The sequence below is a fragment of the Vanacampus margaritifer genome, chromosome 4 (genome assembly GCF_051991255.1).
Source record: "Vanacampus margaritifer isolate UIUO_Vmar chromosome 4, RoL_Vmar_1.0, whole genome shotgun sequence".
NCBI lineage: Eukaryota > Metazoa > Chordata > Actinopteri > Syngnathiformes > Syngnathidae > Vanacampus > Vanacampus margaritifer.
The window spans coordinates 29380779-29398766 of record NC_135435.1 but is presented as its reverse complement, the minus strand read 5'-3'; the positions used below and the strand labels follow the sequence as shown (position 1 = coordinate 29398766).

The 17988-nt window shown below is 40.3% G+C and overlaps 1 protein-coding gene across 2 annotated transcripts in view; it reads left to right on the top strand.

The window, feature by feature from the left end:
* LOC144049935 (uncharacterized) overlaps positions 1–17988 on the top strand; it is a 58825-nt gene that overhangs the window by 8144 nt on the left and 32693 nt on the right. For both annotated transcript variants that reach the window (XR_013293726.1, XM_077562678.1), the window contains exon 2: positions 13112–13335. Coding sequence is in view for 1 of the 2 variants with exons in the window: in XM_077562678.1 (XP_077418804.1) it covers positions 13112–13335 (224 nt within the window). In the remaining variant the exon portion in view is untranslated. The remainder of the gene's footprint in view (positions 1–13111; positions 13336–17988) is intronic.

The window sequence follows — 17988 nt, the reverse complement described above, 5'->3', positions numbered from 1 at the left end:
TCACACACTTCAGTCGGCATGTATTCGTCTTTTTCCTGTTTAAGTCTTGCCACGCTACAATTGCGATCGACTTTGTAGTCACCATTTACTCAGTCATTGCTCATTATTAAAGCACTCCCACCGGCATAGTTTGTCTTTAAAACCAGTAAGTATTAGCCACATTAGCTTGTGTCGACATTGATAAATGCTAACATGATTATTTGAATTTCTACATAGGGTTTCATGTGTCAATTTTGCTTCATTCTTTGCTTCATTATTTTTCTTCATTCAACATTCTTTGTAGCGGTACACGTTGAAATGTTAGTGGTTAGTGGAATCGATTGGATTGCAAACATTTGCCGACATTGCCCGGACCGGACAACATGGCAACGTATGCTCTAAGGTAGGATGGCTCTCAAAACGCAGACATTCTTGCTCTTCTGTACTTTTGGCTTTTATTGGTTGCTATGAGCATTTATCATTTGTGAATTCGAGGTGAAGAATCTCGGGTTATTTTCAAACCAATTTAGCTAGCTCTCCGACCGCGCTAGCTACTAGCGCTAGCATGTTATGACAAAAAACAACAACATCGTTGATTCATCACTTATTTTCGTACACTTAACAACAATTTCAACTTAAACAAAATAGCACCGCTATTGATACTAAGCACTCTCATTCACTGTAAAGAAGCCGATGTTACGCTACGGCTGCCATGAGAACTACTACATAGTAGTGCCATGTCTAAAAATAACAGCTAGTGCACAAATGTATCTCATAAAAGTAGCAACGAATACAGTACAGGACTAATATCGGTACATCCAAAAATGAATAAGTACTGGCATTAATACACGTAAAACATTTGGGAATAAATTCCCATTTTGCACACATCCTGTCCGGGGCAAAAATCAGTAGTAAAATAGCCCTTCAAAGTTGTTCTAAAGTCATAATTTCAGACGGTTAATCACATAGTTGGACTTTGCATAATACGATATTAGGCCAATGTGACACAGATGTTGCCTTTAGTCACATTCGATTCTGTAAATGTCAGCAACTCATCACAAACGACAGTCCAGATGCTCTTCTATGGCGCCATTATCATCAGCGTCAACACAGTCAATGCACAAATAATAATTAAAGCAGCAAGCAGCAATGGGGCCCGTCCACACTTATTTTCAGAGCAAATCCTCAAAATGAACAAACTATTACACCGTAGCGCGCCCAAATGAGGTAGTATTGTCCAAAAAACATTGCATTTTTACCGCAAGTCGAAGTTTCTAAAATGTACGTGTTCACTCTATTTGGTGTTGGTGAAACCAATACGTAGGCTAAAAAGTGTTTAACTTTCCAGAGGTTGCTATTTACTACTATGAGTACTGTAGGCAGGGTTAGCTTCATACAGCTTTCCTAGCCAGGGTGCTGTTTCAGGCAGGACACTGCCTGGAAATACAACCCACTCCCCATCCATAAAGGATTTTTGTTTGTCCCAGGACTTCATGCTTTTCAATGTGCAATGGTTGTACTCGAATGAGTAGGCAGGGTGAGTTTCATGTACATAGTGCTTTCCTAGCACAAGTTAGCTACGGGCTGTTTCAGGCAAACCACTGGCTGGAAAGGCACCTCACTCCCCCTCCATAAATTCTGTTGTGTTTGTCCCAGGACTTCATGCTTTTCAATGTGCAATGATTCTACTCGAATGAGTAGGCAGGGTGAGTTTCAAGATTGCAACAAAAAAATAAAATTACAGTGGTGTGTATGGGAAAACTATGAATACAGACGCTCCCCACCTTACGAACGAGTTACGTTCCGGACGATCGTTCGTAAGGTGAATTTGTTCGTAAGTTGCTTCAGTGCTATATTTTGTGTTATAATTTATGTTTAAAGCCTATATAAGTATATTGAAGGTTTATATAAGTATGTTTAAAGCTTGTACAAGTAACCTGCATTGGTTTGTACTGAAAAAAACTTTTAATAAAATGGAGAGAATACGTACAGTACTGTACTGTACTACGTATGTTAGAGAGAGAGAGCGAGAGACACACACAGTATGTACATGTACGTAATAAGATAAATAAAATGAAGTTTAACTTACTTTTGGAAGATGTACTCGATGCTTAAGGAGATGATGGAGGAGGAGGAAGAGGAGGATTTTATATCATGAGAGATTCTTCGTCGTCGCTGGAATCGGCTTCAAAAGTTATTTCCTGCTTCATGGGGACCGGCGTTTTCTTCCTCCTCCTCCTCGCCACGTTGCTCAGCCTCCAATGAGCTCTCACAGCGCCAAGCGTCGGTATTAGCGGCGGAAAGAAGCACTACTCGGAAAAAGGCGCGCATACAAAATCTAATTTACCGAACATTTTTCGACATACTGTACGCGCAGAAATGTTCGTATGTACCGTTGTTCGTAACTCGAATGTTCGTAAGTAGGGGAGCGTCTGTACACATCATAGATTTACAGTAGGACTGTCATCTGCAGTATCCTAGTCCAAGTCCCTTCCACCCTAGTATCACAACATTTATGGCCACACATAGCTATGGGTCCTTTATGGGGATTAATAAACGTCACACTGCGTGAAACTGTCAATATTCCACAGTGTTTGCGGCATTTTGTAATTTGTCTCATATCTCTTCCCCAATCTTATGACGGTTGCGCTCACACGGTGCATATGAACGAGAGCCGCCGCCTGCTAATCAAAACCTGCATTAATGCACCCTTGGTTTGTCACAATGATTTTCAGGCACATGCGTCAAACATTTGGAAATGCTTCACGGAACTCATTCGTGCATACTTTTTCCTCAAATTAGTTAAGAAGGTTTTAAATGACAGCGGCTAACTGTTGCCATAACTCAGGCTAAATCTTTATTTTAAGTACTTTTAAGGGAGAACCTGAATTTGTACTACCCTTAATTTAAAAATAAATAAAAATCCTAGTGGCCTGTTGCGTCATTGCGTTTGGTCTACATTGCTTAATAAGGACCAGATCCAAATAGCAATGTTTGGCCTTGGTGGAGGTCTGCACTCAACTGAATGTTACGGTGGGAGAGGCGGGGCACCTGCACTTGTAGTACCAGGAAATGAAACGTCAGAGTTGGCCATTATGTCTACGAGTTACTTGCAGGAGGTATTTAGCAATAAAATTGTTGATACAAATGAGGGCTAATGGGCCTTGGCGGAGGGTTGCGCTCTACTCCATGTCATTGCGTTCAGCTGTGTTTGTGCATCAGATGGAAAATAATATGGAAAATGACGGGGACGTGAATTAATAATGTTTACTTGTGATGTTAATTGTGTGTTACCATGCATGTTTGCGCTTTAAGTGTGTGTCCGTGTGTGTGTGTGAGAGACTAGGGAGATGCGAGACGAAGACGAAGAGGTCCTGCTGCAGTCAGGGAAAACATCTGCTCTTCATCAGGCCCGATGAGCCAGCGAAGGCCGCGAGCGAGCTGGCGCAGATGGCGCCGAGGTCTCCGCACAATAGGCCTTGCCAACAATCGGCAGCCACCCGTATGCCCACCAGCGCGCACACGCACACACGCGTGTTCATGCTTGGAAAGCCCAGAACTTAATGGGTAGTGGCGTAAACTCCCTCACACAACTTGTGATCACACCGGATTCATCATAGTTGAGTTCAGTGGAGCAGCACCAAAATTCTTGAGGAAATTCTTTATTTTGGTGCTGTTCATTCCGGCGGTTGCTTCACAAGGATACACAGCGATGACATCAGAATGTCATTCAGATGATATGGATGAGTGGAAGAGTTCGATCTATTATTATCTTATGGCCACGTATGCATTTTTCTTAAGAGGGCGGGGCCAAGATTCAGAGAAAAAATCTTAGAAAAAAATACACGAAGCGTATTACTCGGATGTTCAAATAAGGAGATAGTAATTAATTGCTTTAGCAGAGATGAACTATATCATGTCAAGCATTCGCACTCGCACACACGCTCGCACGCACGCACACACACACACACACGCACATACACATACTCACCCACATACAAAAAAAAATATATATATATATATGTGTGTGTATATGTATATATATATGTATATGTATTTAAAAAAAAAAACATTTATTAAATTTTTTTTAATTGATTTGTTTGTTTGTTTTTTTAAAAAAGGAGAGCAATGATGATGTCAAATCGAATGAACAATACTGAGCTCTCCTGAGAAAAAAAAAAAGCATTCGCACTTTGAAGCGTTGGGTACTGCCAGCGACAAAGTCCACACCCTGATGATCAAGCATTTGAGATAATTTGTTAAAATACATATTTACTTGTACATTTATGTTTCCCGAAATATTATTTACACATTTTGGTATTTCTTTGTACTAGTATCTAAATTGATGTGTCGAATCTGCTGCTCTCCGCCATTCACTTGCATTTACCTAAAGAATGCTAGCTCCTGATTGGTTAATGTTTAGTCAGCTGATAGGGAATCAGGAAGTGTTGTCACTCTAGCTGCCGTGTATGACGAGTAAAGTTTAAATTAAGAATGAATCAGTTGCCTTATCATTTTATAAACAGTGTCGCATTAACCACAAATCCTCACATGAGACTATAGCTATGCTATAGCTAGAAATACGTGTATTTCTCATAATGAATCATTTGCGAGAAATGGTGATATTGTATATGTGGAAGAAGTTTTAGATCTTTGCGTTCATCTGATGAAAAAAACGGAGCAAAAACAAAAGCGTTGCATTTATTGAGTATATTATGAAAATATTTTGGCCACTGGAAGAGACGCAAACTTATAACAAGACAAGACCGCTCCCTGCAATGCTCGGAGGGGTCCACCTCAATTCTACCATCCTAATAAGTTGATATATATATCGGGATCGCTGAACAAGAAAGCACCACCAAAAAAGTATGTTTTTCTGTGTTTCTAAGACATCAATTCAAACTCCCAAACATGAGTACTAGAGAGGCTGTGGTGGTCCAGTCCAGGCGGGATTTGCGCCAAAGCCGCAGCAGCCGAAGAACTGGAAAAGTCCCTGAATGATGGCACAAATCCGTACGATGACAAATAACCTCTTTGAAGTCACACCGCAGCGAATAGGATCCCATTTGGCTATTTTGAAATAAGACGAGGGGAGCTTAAAACTAAAAAAAAAAAAAACTTTAAAAAAAACAAGAAAACATTGAGCTCTCTCTCCACTGTGTCACAGTGCTAGTTTTAGTCATGTCGAAGCTGCGAGCAAAGAGGCGGACGCGTGCTTATCTAAATAAGAGTGTCACGCCTGTTCATTTTGATACTTTCCTGCAACAATACCCGCCTCGACAAGGCGTCCGAGGGACTAACGCAAACAATAACGTCAGCCTCCCTCCCATCATGCATCACAATTCTGCATGCGTGCAGGTGCAGGCATAAACTTAGCAGGGCGCCGTGGCGGCCTCAAATTGAAATGGACTTGCGGAGAAATGAGCAATTTCCCAGTGGAAGGATTGCAAAGTTTGCGAGGCCGTCGCCGGCTGACCTGTCATCAATCACCTTGCGGCGCGAAAGCCGCAAAGGCTGCTGGGAGTCGCGCTCGCACTTGGGGACGAACCACCTGAAAGCACGCACGGCTCAATAGTGCATTTAATTTGTTCTTTGGCCTAAATCGCTTTCTTTTTCTAATCACTGTGTACTTAAAAATGCTTCGACATGTAAGATAGTCATGCAGATCATTATAAACATCAGTCAAAAAGAGAGAATGATTTTATTTTTCACAAAATAGGTAAAACCCTGTCAATTTGATTCATTGGTAAGCGGCATTAGACTGGATTTAAAAAAAAAGGGGGGGGGGAACAGCTCAAGGACTAAATGGTGTAAAATTCACATGATGTGGAGATACAACAACAAAGATGTAAACCACCCCTCAAAAAACACAACAAAATGCCCCCAAAAAAAGGTTTTGATGAGAAAAAAAAATGTAACAATAATAATAATCAGAATTTGCTCTATTTAAAATACAAAGAAAATAATGTGGCGTTAAAACAGCAATGGACATTAAAAAATATACATTTTATTTTTGATGTAGCTTAAAGAAAAAACTATGATTAAAAAATGACACACAAAAAGCAAAAACAACAACAAATGTCATGTTTTTCATAACATTTGGAGACATCGAACAAACACAAAAAACATTTCACACAAGTTTTTTTTTATGTACAATCAGATACAATTTTGGGGGTATAACAAAGAATAATAATCACTCCTTTTATTGTTTTTGCTTTTCATTTAATGTGTTAAAATGTCAAAATGTAGGCCCTACTTGGGCTTTTTCAAGGAGATCAAAAATCAACAATTCAAATGTATACTTTTCTTTCTTGTGTGGATGAAGAAACTGTTCACATACAAAACAACAAAAATGATTTAAGTTTGTGGATATAAAAGAAGGCATAACATTTATAATTGCACACAGTAACATCAAAAATCATCAAAGAAAATAACAGTAGTGTCGACAGTTTTGGCAAAAACACGCAAAATATCGACACATCAAGTCAATTGAACAGCAACCACATGCAGCTTTATAACCCTTACATAAACACATTTTTACAATGCGTTGCAAAGGAAAAAGAAAAAGAAAAAAAGAAAGCCTTTATTTGGTTTTGATGTTAAAGAAAATATCTGCAACAGTCACCAGCGAGCGGTAATGGATTCCGTTTGCCAGCCAACAGGTGCCAAGACAGCTTGAACTGCAAATTCATTGTGCACTCTCTCCAGTTAGCATTAAAATAGTGTAACATGGAGGCTAAGTTGCCATTTGCCGTTTGCGTAACTGCAGCCCCGATTCTTGAAGCGCCCTCGCTTGGCAGCTTCTCCTTCTTCTTCTTCTGAGCCGCGAGTGGTGCCAAATCTATTTCTGACAGCCTGCCAGCGTAGTTCATGTCATTCACATCCACACGCCCGCAAGCTGGGAAAACATTGAGAGCAGAAGAGCTGCAATTTCATGGAGTTTAGAGAGGATTTTAAAACGGGAAACTGGACTTTGTGCTTTTTTTCCCCCTTTTTTTTTTTTTTTTTTTTTTTTTACACTATGAGAATATCACGTCTCATTGAAGCATCATGAAAATAATGCATGTAACATAACATCCCATTCCCAAACTGTCTTTATTCATTGTCAGAAAAGACTAAAACTTGAACCAAATACTGAATATTCAATATTACTAATTTTGAGTGATCTGTTCAACTTAAGATCAGGGATGTGATTTTTCCGCTAATTTGCGGAATTCCGCTTTTTTTATCTCCCCCTAAAAAAAAAATTCTGATTTTTATTTTATTTTATTTTATTTTTTTTATTTTATTTTTTATTTTTTTTTTTAGTAGTTCATTGTGTATGCAAATGACTCCGACAGATAACATCTTCTGCTATAACAAAGACATTTGTGGTATGCTCTAATATGAGTTACTTTTCATTTGGTCATGATACAATTATTTGTTCATGAAATTTGAACTCTTCAACATTATTTATGTGTTAACTTAGTAATCACATTAGTTAGATATGATGATATTCTCAGTGATAGTTTTTAAAAGCAAAGGCAGTCCAATGTTTTTGAATGTGACTGATTTTGAGTTGACTAAAACTGCCATTTTATATGGGATAGTTCAATATACATTGAAAATTTATGCTGTTGTTTTGTCTATTTCTTTGTCATGTGAGTGCATTGAAAGTACTTAAAAACACGGAAAACCCATGCGCTCCGGGGGGCTTTGCTGGGACCTAGCTGGGTGCCAGCGGCCCCCAGACTCCCGGCTAAATTTTCAGATAATTTCACTTTGGTCAAATCACATCCCTGTAAGATATATAGGTCATTATTTTAGTAAGGTAAAACAAAAAAAAAAAGTCTCCAGAAGTCACGCCAGACAGGAAGTCTGCCATTTTGCTTATAATCTACCTTCATAGTCATATTGGCCCCTTTATCAAAGGAATCCCCTCTGAATGTTTGTTTTTGAAATTCTACTCAACTCTGCTTTAGAAGACAGTTTCACTTTGCTCCTTCAAATTTGATAGATGCAGAAGTACACCCACACAGAAAAGTATCAGAAAACCCAGTCCTTTTTAGCTACTTTTTTAAGGTCTATCATAAGTAGTTTGCTGGAAGCAAGGCAGCTTTATTTATTCAGCATTTGATACACAAAGTCACTAAATGTGCTTCCCACAAGGACATACACACTGCATAAAAGCATTTACTGACACAACAGCAAAATTACTAAAACATTTAACAACATTAAAAAACATCAACACAAAAACTTTTTAAAGTAAATAAATAAAAATGTTTCTCAAATTACTGTTTGAACGGGGAAAAAATTAAATAGGTGTCTGTGTAAGTGTTTAACCTGGTCAAAAACATTTACACTCGGGGCGGACCACTTCATTTGGCAGCGTCTTCCGTTTGCGAGCAGCATAACATCTAAATGCAGCTTCACCATGTTTGCTTTGAACTTTGGGCTCCAGTAATTGACCGAGTCTGCAGACATTGAAATATATATATATTTTTTAAAGTGGAGGAAAATCCTCTAGAATTGTTCTTGAAAAATCATCCCTCGACATTTAAAAGTTACCTCTATCGTGAGTTGACCTCTAGTTAAAGAAATCATGCTTGAAAAGAAAAAGATGTGCGCCATTTTTGTTTTAAGTGACTAATTTAAAGCACCAGAAGTGTTGTAAGTGGTGGTGGTGCTACACACCCCTTCCAAAGCGGACTGAAGTGAACTGCTTGGTGGAAACGTGATTATTGATGCGGGGGGGGGGGGGACACGAGCTCACCGCAGGGGTCCCGTGACAGGCGTTGACCTGCGCTTGTGACATTTTGCCAGCCACACCATACGTGGAACTCTATTGTGAATTTTCAAACTGTATTTGGAGCTTTTATGACTTATTGTTGGCATTTGGAACTATAAGTTGAAAAGGACAGGAGAGAAAATTGCGAGCAATACATCATTGCCAAACGTCAGGAGTGAACCTTTTCTTTTTTGTCCATGAAACGCGGCATAGTTTTGATAGCAAACTGCTGTGTTGGCTCATGTTATTTAATGGATGACTCAATGTCCTAGTTTCCCGGTCTTGTGATGATTAACAGGGACATTGTGTCGGACGACAACAAACAACTACACAATGCCTGTGTTGTGATCCCACAGGACATTTGCTTGAATTAATGTGTTTGACTCACACAGCGATCCTGACCTCAGAGGAGAAACAAGCACTTTTTTTCCTCTTTTTTTTTTTTTTTTATTACTTGTACTAATGGTGACTTTGCAGCACTGGCTGACAATTCTTTTAGGTCTATTTATCATGTGACAAGAAGAAATACCAAGAGAAGCGATTGTGTGACTCGACTTTGTATGGATTTCGCTTAAATCATCATCATTTCTAGGCCGAGAAGCACAGTGGTGAGAGTGTTGCGGTCATGGGTATAAACCCCACAAAATTGGCCCAGTTGTGCCCCTTGGGATTTTTAGGGGAAATTCTGCCTTTGAAGCAACTTCCACTCAACTACTTGTAAATTAAATTTGGTTGGCCAAATACAAGTCCATGCCTGGAAAGACACAGAAAGTCTGCCATTTTGAATTGAGCAGCCATTTTGATTAGAGTTGAGTCGAGTTTCAATTAGCAACCTAACATTTGACCCACTTGTCGATCGTAAAGTAGACCGACGAGGTCTCATGGACCCAGAAATGACAAGAGACAAGAAATCTGCCATTTTGGATTGAAGTGGCCATTAAATGGTAATTATATATTATATTGTGATGTATAAATATCATCCCGCAGTGCAAGTTTCACTTTGCAATATGATATTTGGTTGATGTGTCTATTATCAGTAGAACTACAAAAATTAAAGCAGCCCTTTTCACACTGCATTTAGCATGCCATCAAAACAATGCATTGTGTATGTGGTGAGGGGCAGGGACCACAGAATGCAGCGTTGATTGGAAAATGTCGAGAGTTGTTGCGCCGTTGACGTCTCACAAGCAGATGGCAGAATGATATATCTGTTATTTTGACGGACTTATTTACAAGTAGCGGCATGATTAAAACTACACAAGTTCCCGCCGTTTTTCTCTGCTCCTCATGTCCTCCTCCTCCTAAAAATGAGTCAATGCTTTCCTTTTTCTTTTAAGCTTGTCGAGGTGCAGTATAACCAGTGGCAAAATCACCGTTCTCATTTCCTGGTAGGCTGCAACGTCAGTGCTTCCTAATATGGGCACACTGGCATCAAGTGCAGTGTGAAAAGGGCTTTATATTTATTTTTGGAAGATTTATTTAAAATATCCCCATATAATTTGCCAGAAAATTCAGCTCCTGAAGCCAGTTTCACTTGACAACCAGAACTTTAAGAAATATGCCTAGCATAGACCCGCAAAAAGTCTCAAGAGCTGACGCCAGAAAAGACACAGCAAGTCTACCATTTAAATTTAAAGTGGCCATTTTATAACAAACTTCCCCCTAGAATTTTTGAATATTCACCCTCAAAGTCAGTTTCAATTAGCAATGAGGTTTGTTTGACAAGTCTACAATAAGTAGATCCACAATAAACTCTTAAGGAGCTACGCCTCAAAAAGAAACCGCGTATCTGCAATTAAGGTTTAGCTCCGAAGCAGCCTTTCTGTAGTCGTTTTGGCCATTTCATTTAAAAATTCTCACATTTTTGTTTTTTAAGTGATTTTCAGTGTGCAACATTCAATTTAACAGTCCTGTCTATCATTAGAAGACCCACAATAAAAGTCTTAAGGACCAATGTCATTTTAGGTCAATTTTCATTCTTGTTTTCACATTCTGCAAACTTCCGTCCTCTCGGTTTGAATCCAGCAATTCTCAATAGCCGCAATTCGCCCCCGTCACCCCAACAAATTAAAGTCACCACTGATTTTCCCTGAGCAGAGGTGCCTCGGTTGCGAACGCACCTCAGCTGCCAGAGTCCTCCTCTCTATTCGGCCGGCGTCTTCCAGTCTGGCAGTCATTCAGCTCGCTTCGTAGCTCAATCGTATTAAAAAGGGCAGAAGGTGGTGCAGGAGGTGAGCAGTGACTTTGACAAAGACGCCGCACCGGCCCACCGCCGCCGCCCCCCCATCACGCTGATCCACACTCGAGTGGGCACCTCGCGTACCGCCGCCGGCTGGCCGTTAAACACACACCACATGCGGCGAGCGGCTGACATTTCTTCAAGGTTGCTCACTGATCGCTGGCATACTTGGGGAATCGTTGTCGACGCGTCGCGCGATGGCGATTTGCGGCCCGATTGGTCGCCTGTAATGCAATTCAAATCTATTAGGTTTGTCCCGGCGGAGACCGGGCCGGTGACCTTGATTGGACGTTTCTCCTGAGGCTCCTTTTCAAAATAAGTCGCCTTGACCGCTCGTTTGATTAGTCGCAGTTTTTTTTTGGGGTGCGAATGCGAGCGTTCAAGGTTGTTGGACTTGGGCCAGATTTAAATTGTTAATGGGACGAGCATAATGGCACGTTAGTGGAACTTTGCTGCTCGAAAAACATGTTGTATTTTTTGCTTCTCTTTTTTATGTTATAATTAGTAATTTGTCCGTTCGTTATATTGTGACGTTGGTGGTAAGAAAAGCTATTGTTGTAAATTGTACAATATCAATTAGCCCCCGCCCCCCCCCCAAAAAAAAATGCTGCAAGTATATCACCAACTATTGCTGAGGAGGACTAACTCAATGTCAGATTTGTTTAAAAAAAAAAAAAAAGACAGTATCAGCTTGATCGTGATACCTGATATCGGTACTCGCCCATCCCCTAATTATTGCCAGTAATATTGCCTAATTCCATACATTTCCTCCAGGATCCAATCACTATTGGTTCGTTTTGTCGAGGCTTTAATCCAGCGCTCTCTATCGCTCACCATCGGCTCTATAATTATGTTTATCGATTCCATCTTTTTAGATGTCTGCTGTAAACGGACTCGCTTTACCTGAGCACATTTCTCGAAATTAAAAGCTTTTGGGTTTTAAGTTTCCCAGGTTTGAGCTCCTGCCGGCCTCTTACTCAAACCCTCAGAGAGAGCTGTCTGCGATTGAAGTGATTCGTTATTGATTTTTCTTCCCTCCTAAATAACCCTCAGCAAGGAGGAGGCTCACATGCTAATTTGGCCGGCAAGTACAAATGTGGTGAGCGAGGATGATGTCAAGAAATTTACTTGCAAACCGATTTCACTTGTTGCATTGAAACCCTACCCATGGCTTGAACCCTACTTTAGAACCATAATCCTGGCATGGAACCCTTGTTTGAATACTTTCCACTGACCCAATGTCATATTTAGACTAGTGGGGGCGCATAGAACATAATATTGTCGAGAACATTTTTGACTCAACTTGACTTTTAAGCAATTATTCTTTAACTCTTTGACTGCCAGACATTTTCAGAAAAGGGATGCCGTGGGTGCCAGCCAATTTTAAGCATTTTGACTGATCTTTCAAGGTCCATAGAAAATTATGTGTTTGGACTATGGAAACACACATACTACCAAAAAAAGATTGGACTCTCATCTTTCATCAGAAAAAAAAAGTTTTTTTCTACCTTATTCCGTTTTTCAGTAATCCACAATAGAAAATGGTTAGTTTCACCTCTGTTTTGAAACAAACGTCTTTTAACGTCTTTGGCACTCCTCCATAGGATAAACGTTATTTAACGTTTTTGGCAGTCAAAGAGTTAAAAGCAGAACCCCGGCTTAATAACTGCTGGAACTGAAACCACAACCTTGTCTTGAAACTACTTTGATACTGAAACCTTAATCCTAGCTTGAAACCTTGCAAATATACCGTATGTAGCGACACAAAATACTTGAAAGTTTGTGTCTTTGTTGCACGAGAAAGGTAGCCAATCATCCTCCAGCCACATCATTCTTTTTCTTGACATGAATTATAAAGACACCAGCTCATCTTTTTTTTTTCTTTTTTTCTCCTTCAATGCACTTGAATGCTTTGGGGGTCGGCCGGCTATTTGTCGTCCTGCCTGTCAGGCGCTCTGGCTTTGTTGTGGTCCTTCTATTGCTTTTAAAACAGGAGACAGTCACCATGGTGTCCTGCTATCTACTACTTGAGGGCATCTCCAAAGTACCCTGCGGCTGCCGGCGTTGACAGGCGGCGATAAGAAAAGCGACAGGCTCACAGGCTTTTTTTCATCTTTTGTTTACAGCGCGTGCGGCCTCTTCTCAGGTGATGTCGAGACAAGCCGACGAATGCCAGCCGTTAATAATGAATGGCAGCCAGTTGCGGGTCTCAACGGCAACAGGATGTTCGGGCAGCTTTGAGAGGCTGCGGACCAGAAACGGCACCGATGTGCTTTACCCTCCAACGCACTCAACTCTGTGCCGCCTCCTGTCTAGGAAACCAAAGAGACAAAAGTGCAATAAATTTATTGTGAGTATCCTGACTATTGTGCTTTAACACTTGCTTTAACACAAATTTTCAAACACCAACCCCTGCCTAGTCCTCAATTATTTTTGGTTACACTCCTCAAAGAAGAAGAAACTATTTTGCACATGCCCAACTCTCCGCCACAACTAGAAATACTGTAATGTCATTCATTGTAATCTCATTCACATTAAAGAAAACAAACACACGGAATTAGCTGAATAAATGACGTTTTCAGAAAAGGGATGCCGTGGGTGCCAGCCGATTTAAGCATTTTTGACTGATCTTTCAAGGTCCACAGAAAATTATGTGTTTGGACTATGGAAGAACACATACTACCAAATGAAAGATTGGATTCTCATCTTTCATCAGAAAAAAAAGTTTGTTTCTTCCTTATTCCATTTTTCAGTAATCAACAATAGAAAATGGTTAGTTTCACCTCTCTTTTGAAAAAAATACGTCTTTTAACGTCTTTGGCACTCCTCCATAGGATTTTACTCAACGTTATTTAACGTTTTTGGCAGTCAAAGAGTTAACATGGTTTACACTCCCTGCGCACACACTGACAATGAAAACACCACTGCCACCTACTGTAGCGGAGGCGCAATTACACTTCATTCTTGTACGGCAAAAAAAAGCCAAGTTCCTGCCCCAGGGGGCCTGCCCAACTATATAAGAAGGACTCTCTGTCTTGAAATCCTAACCATGATTTAAAACTCTACACTTGTTTTTAGTACACTATTTCGAAACCCATAACCCGGACTTCAAACAATAACCCCGAACCATAACCCTGGCATTAAAACCCTGTGAAACCCTATATCTTATTTGAAACCTTAAGTATTTAAAACCCTTACCATGACTTGAAACCATACTTTGAAACTCTAACTGTCATTATTGCCTTGAAATCTAGCTTTGAATCCTGTCTTAAAGCGCTACTTTAAAACCGCAGCCCTGGCTTGAAAACCTCAAATGAAACATTTACACTGACCTATCTCTAATACTTTAAACCAAGGACGTGCCGACCTAAATTTGAAGGGATACTTGACTCATTCAGCCATTTTAGCAGTACAAAGTTAATATTTTGTCCAGAATGAATTTGGTAACTTCATTATTTTTCATATAGAATTAATACCTTTCAAAAAATTTTTTTAAAAAAAGTGCCTTAAAGGAATACTTGACTAATTAAGTCATTTTCAGCAATAAAAAGTTAATATTCAGAAATTGATAACTTCATTATTTTTCATCCATCCATCCATTTATTTTCTTAACCGCTCGTCCTCACAAGGGTCGCGGGGGGATGCTGGAGCCTATCCCAGCTGGGGCTTCGAGCAGTAGGCGGGTTACACCCTGAACTGGTTGCCAGCCAATTTCTTGTAGAATTGAATACCTTAAAAAAAAAAATTTTTCCACTTGCTGTTGACTGAAGATGACATCACCTGTGCTGAGGAATTAGTTAACAACCAATCATGGCTCAGTTTGCTGACCAAACCCAGAAAACAGGTGAGTCATGATTGGCCGTTACCTAATTCCACAGCACAGGTGATGTCATTTTCAGTCGAGAGCAAGTGGAAAATGTTGTTTTTAAACGTAATAATTGTACATGAAAAATAATGGCGTCATCAAATTGATTCTGGACGAAATGCTGCTGAAACTGTCTCAATGAGTCAAGTGTCCCTTTAAACCCTTCTTTCAAATGTGTCTTTGAAATCCAAACTCTGACTTGAAACTCTACTTTAGTCACTCTCGTGCCACGTCTTCGCTTTCCCCCGCTCGGCTCCGTCAACCCCCCAAAGTTAGTTTGTTTGCTCGTTACTTCTCCGTCTTTATTAGCTCTCTTTTTATGCGCCGCCGACATTTTTCATTACGCCGCCTCCGATGCAGCCGACTGGCACGAGCCTCCCGAGTTGTTTCAATATGGATAATGTTCCTCTGGGGTTCCCTGGTATCGACGCTGGCTGTTGGGATGAATCGGCGTCGAGCTAATAGACTTGAGGAGTTTACACGCTGCTCCGTCCTGTTGTTATTGAGCGTTTGATATTGGCGGGAGAGTAAAGTGCTGCAGGAAGTAATAGAGTGTGCTGGCAATGGCTCCCCGGGGCCGCGCGAGGCAATCATCTGGCTAAATGAGAGCCACAGCAAGAGACAATTGACGGCTGACAAATGGCCGATTTTCAAAGTCTTCTTCCATCTCTTCTTCTTTTATTGACTCACTTTTATTGACTTATTTATTTATTTATTAAACCTCTTTTACCAGAATGAATTCGTAAACCATAACCCAGATTGGCTAATCCTGACCTGAATCCTACTTTGAAACCCAAATTCTTGTTTGAAACCTCAACACTCGCTTGAAACCCTTGCTGAAAACGCCACCTTTTTTTTTTTTTATCCTTAACTTGTCTTTAAAACTCTACTTTAAACCTGGCTGGAAAACCCAAATTGAAACACTTAAATCTTGCAAATAAGACCAACCCTGTCATAAAACCCTATTTAGTATTCAGTATTGAAAGCCTTTTTTCGAAACCCTAACCCTGGCTTTATGCTTTGAAACCTAAATCCATGTTTGTAATTCTAATGATGTCTCAACCCTCCTTTTCAACCCTAACCTAACCCTGGTTTGAAACACTACTTTTAAACCCGAACCCTTGCCTAAAATCTTACTTTCAAACACTAACTATTATTTAAAACCCTATTTTGAAACCCTAACTATTGCTTGAAGCTCTACTTTGAAACCCAAATCCTTGTTTGAAATCCTAATGCTGGTTTCAAACGCTAACCCTGGTTTGAAACCCTAACCTAGGCTTGAAACATTACTTTGAAACCAGAACCCTGGCTTGAAACCCTATTTTTAAACCCTAACCTAGGCTTGAAACCCTATTTTGAAACCCCAACTATTGCTTGAAGCCCTATTTTGAAATCCTTGTTTGAAATCCCAATGCTGGGTTCAAACGCTAACCCTGGTTTGAAACGCCCATTTTGAAACCCTAGCCCTTGCTTGAAACCATACTTTGAAACCCTAACCCAGGCTTAAAACGCTACTTTGAAATCCTATTACTTGAAGCCCTATTTAAACCCTTGCTTGAAACCTTTACTTTAAAACCTCGATCAATTGTTTAAACGCTATTTTAAAACTCCATGGCTTGAAACCTAAAACCATGACCCTGTCCTGAAACTTTTAAATCCCCAACCCTGACGCAAACCCTCATTTGAATCCCTAAACAATAACCCCTACTTTGATACCCTAAAGTGAAGCACTTGTTGTTTTATTAAGACACTTTCATTTATTTATTAACCTTCCCCTGCTGCTGCTTGTTAAGAGTTTGGAGTCTGGATTGTGATCAGAGCTCTCGGATTCGGATGGAAGCCACGAGGCGGGAATATTTAGCCACAGCACGCTCAAGAACTAATTACCGAGCTGTCTCGCTCATCCCTCCCCCGCCCTCCTCCTCTTCAGCCCCCCGAAGGGAGGACGCGGAGACGGAAGACTGGCGAGGCTAAAGAGGGACAAGAGTGAAGTCGTCTTGACATGATAAACACTGAGACGCGGCGGAATGTATTAGACGCGACAGCGGCCGCGTTGTAAATTACGACGGGCCTTGCGCACATTTACATACGTCAAGTGACACACACACACACACACACACAAAGACAACACTTTCACTTGCTTGACGCAAGATCTCCTCTGCGTGCTTTAAGATGTCGTTAAACACACATCTAGAGACTGGAACTGCATTTGTCTTCAGGTGTAGATCAGAACCAGTAAATGTTCTATTTTCCTTTTTTCGTTGACTTTGGTGCCCTCTTGTGGCATCTTAGACAACAAAACTTGTAAACGGTTGAGAAAACGGGTAAACAACACTTTTGGCCATTTTGTGGGTCGGCAAATGAGGCACTCACCTGCTCTTGCATTTTATCCACCTCCATCTCTTGTCACAAACACACACGCATTGAAACAATCTGTGACACAAATGTGTGTCATAAACTTTTAAACGGGCCTCTCATCTGATTTATGATGCCAGGGAGCAGTTTGAAAAAGTCAAACACAGCACTTGAATGAATATCACCCAGAACCATTTATTACCCTTCCCGGCCTTTCAATCTCATCTATTATTCATTATACAATCATTTAACCAGGCGCGGTGATGACTTCAATGTTTAATGCGGGACCGTAATCAATACGGTCCGGAGCCCTCTTGAGTGGATGGGGTTCAATTGCGTGCGGTTACAGTAAATGAGGGCCTAAGTTTAAAGAACTCAAATTTAAAAAAAGATCAAATGAGTCTTTTCACTGCCACAGTACATATAACTGATATAGTAGGTGGTGTAAATGTCATCTGCCATGTCATCTGTTGCTAGGCAGTTTTCATAAGGCTCAAGCACCGCTGTTGTAAAGAGATCTGAACCCCAACTTGACACTCTAATCTTTATTTGAAATCCTGTTTTAAATCCTTAAGCTTTGCTTGCACTGTACATGACTTAAGTAATTTTAGTCAATTATTTCTGTACTTTGTTTTTTAGATGTAATTAGTTTTTTTGTTTGTAAATGTGTTTAAATGTACTTGTTAATTACGTAAAGTACATTGAGTTGCAACCTTAGTTTCAAACACTAATGCTATTTAAGAACCCTAAACCTGGCTTCAAAAGTGAGTATGAAACTCTAAC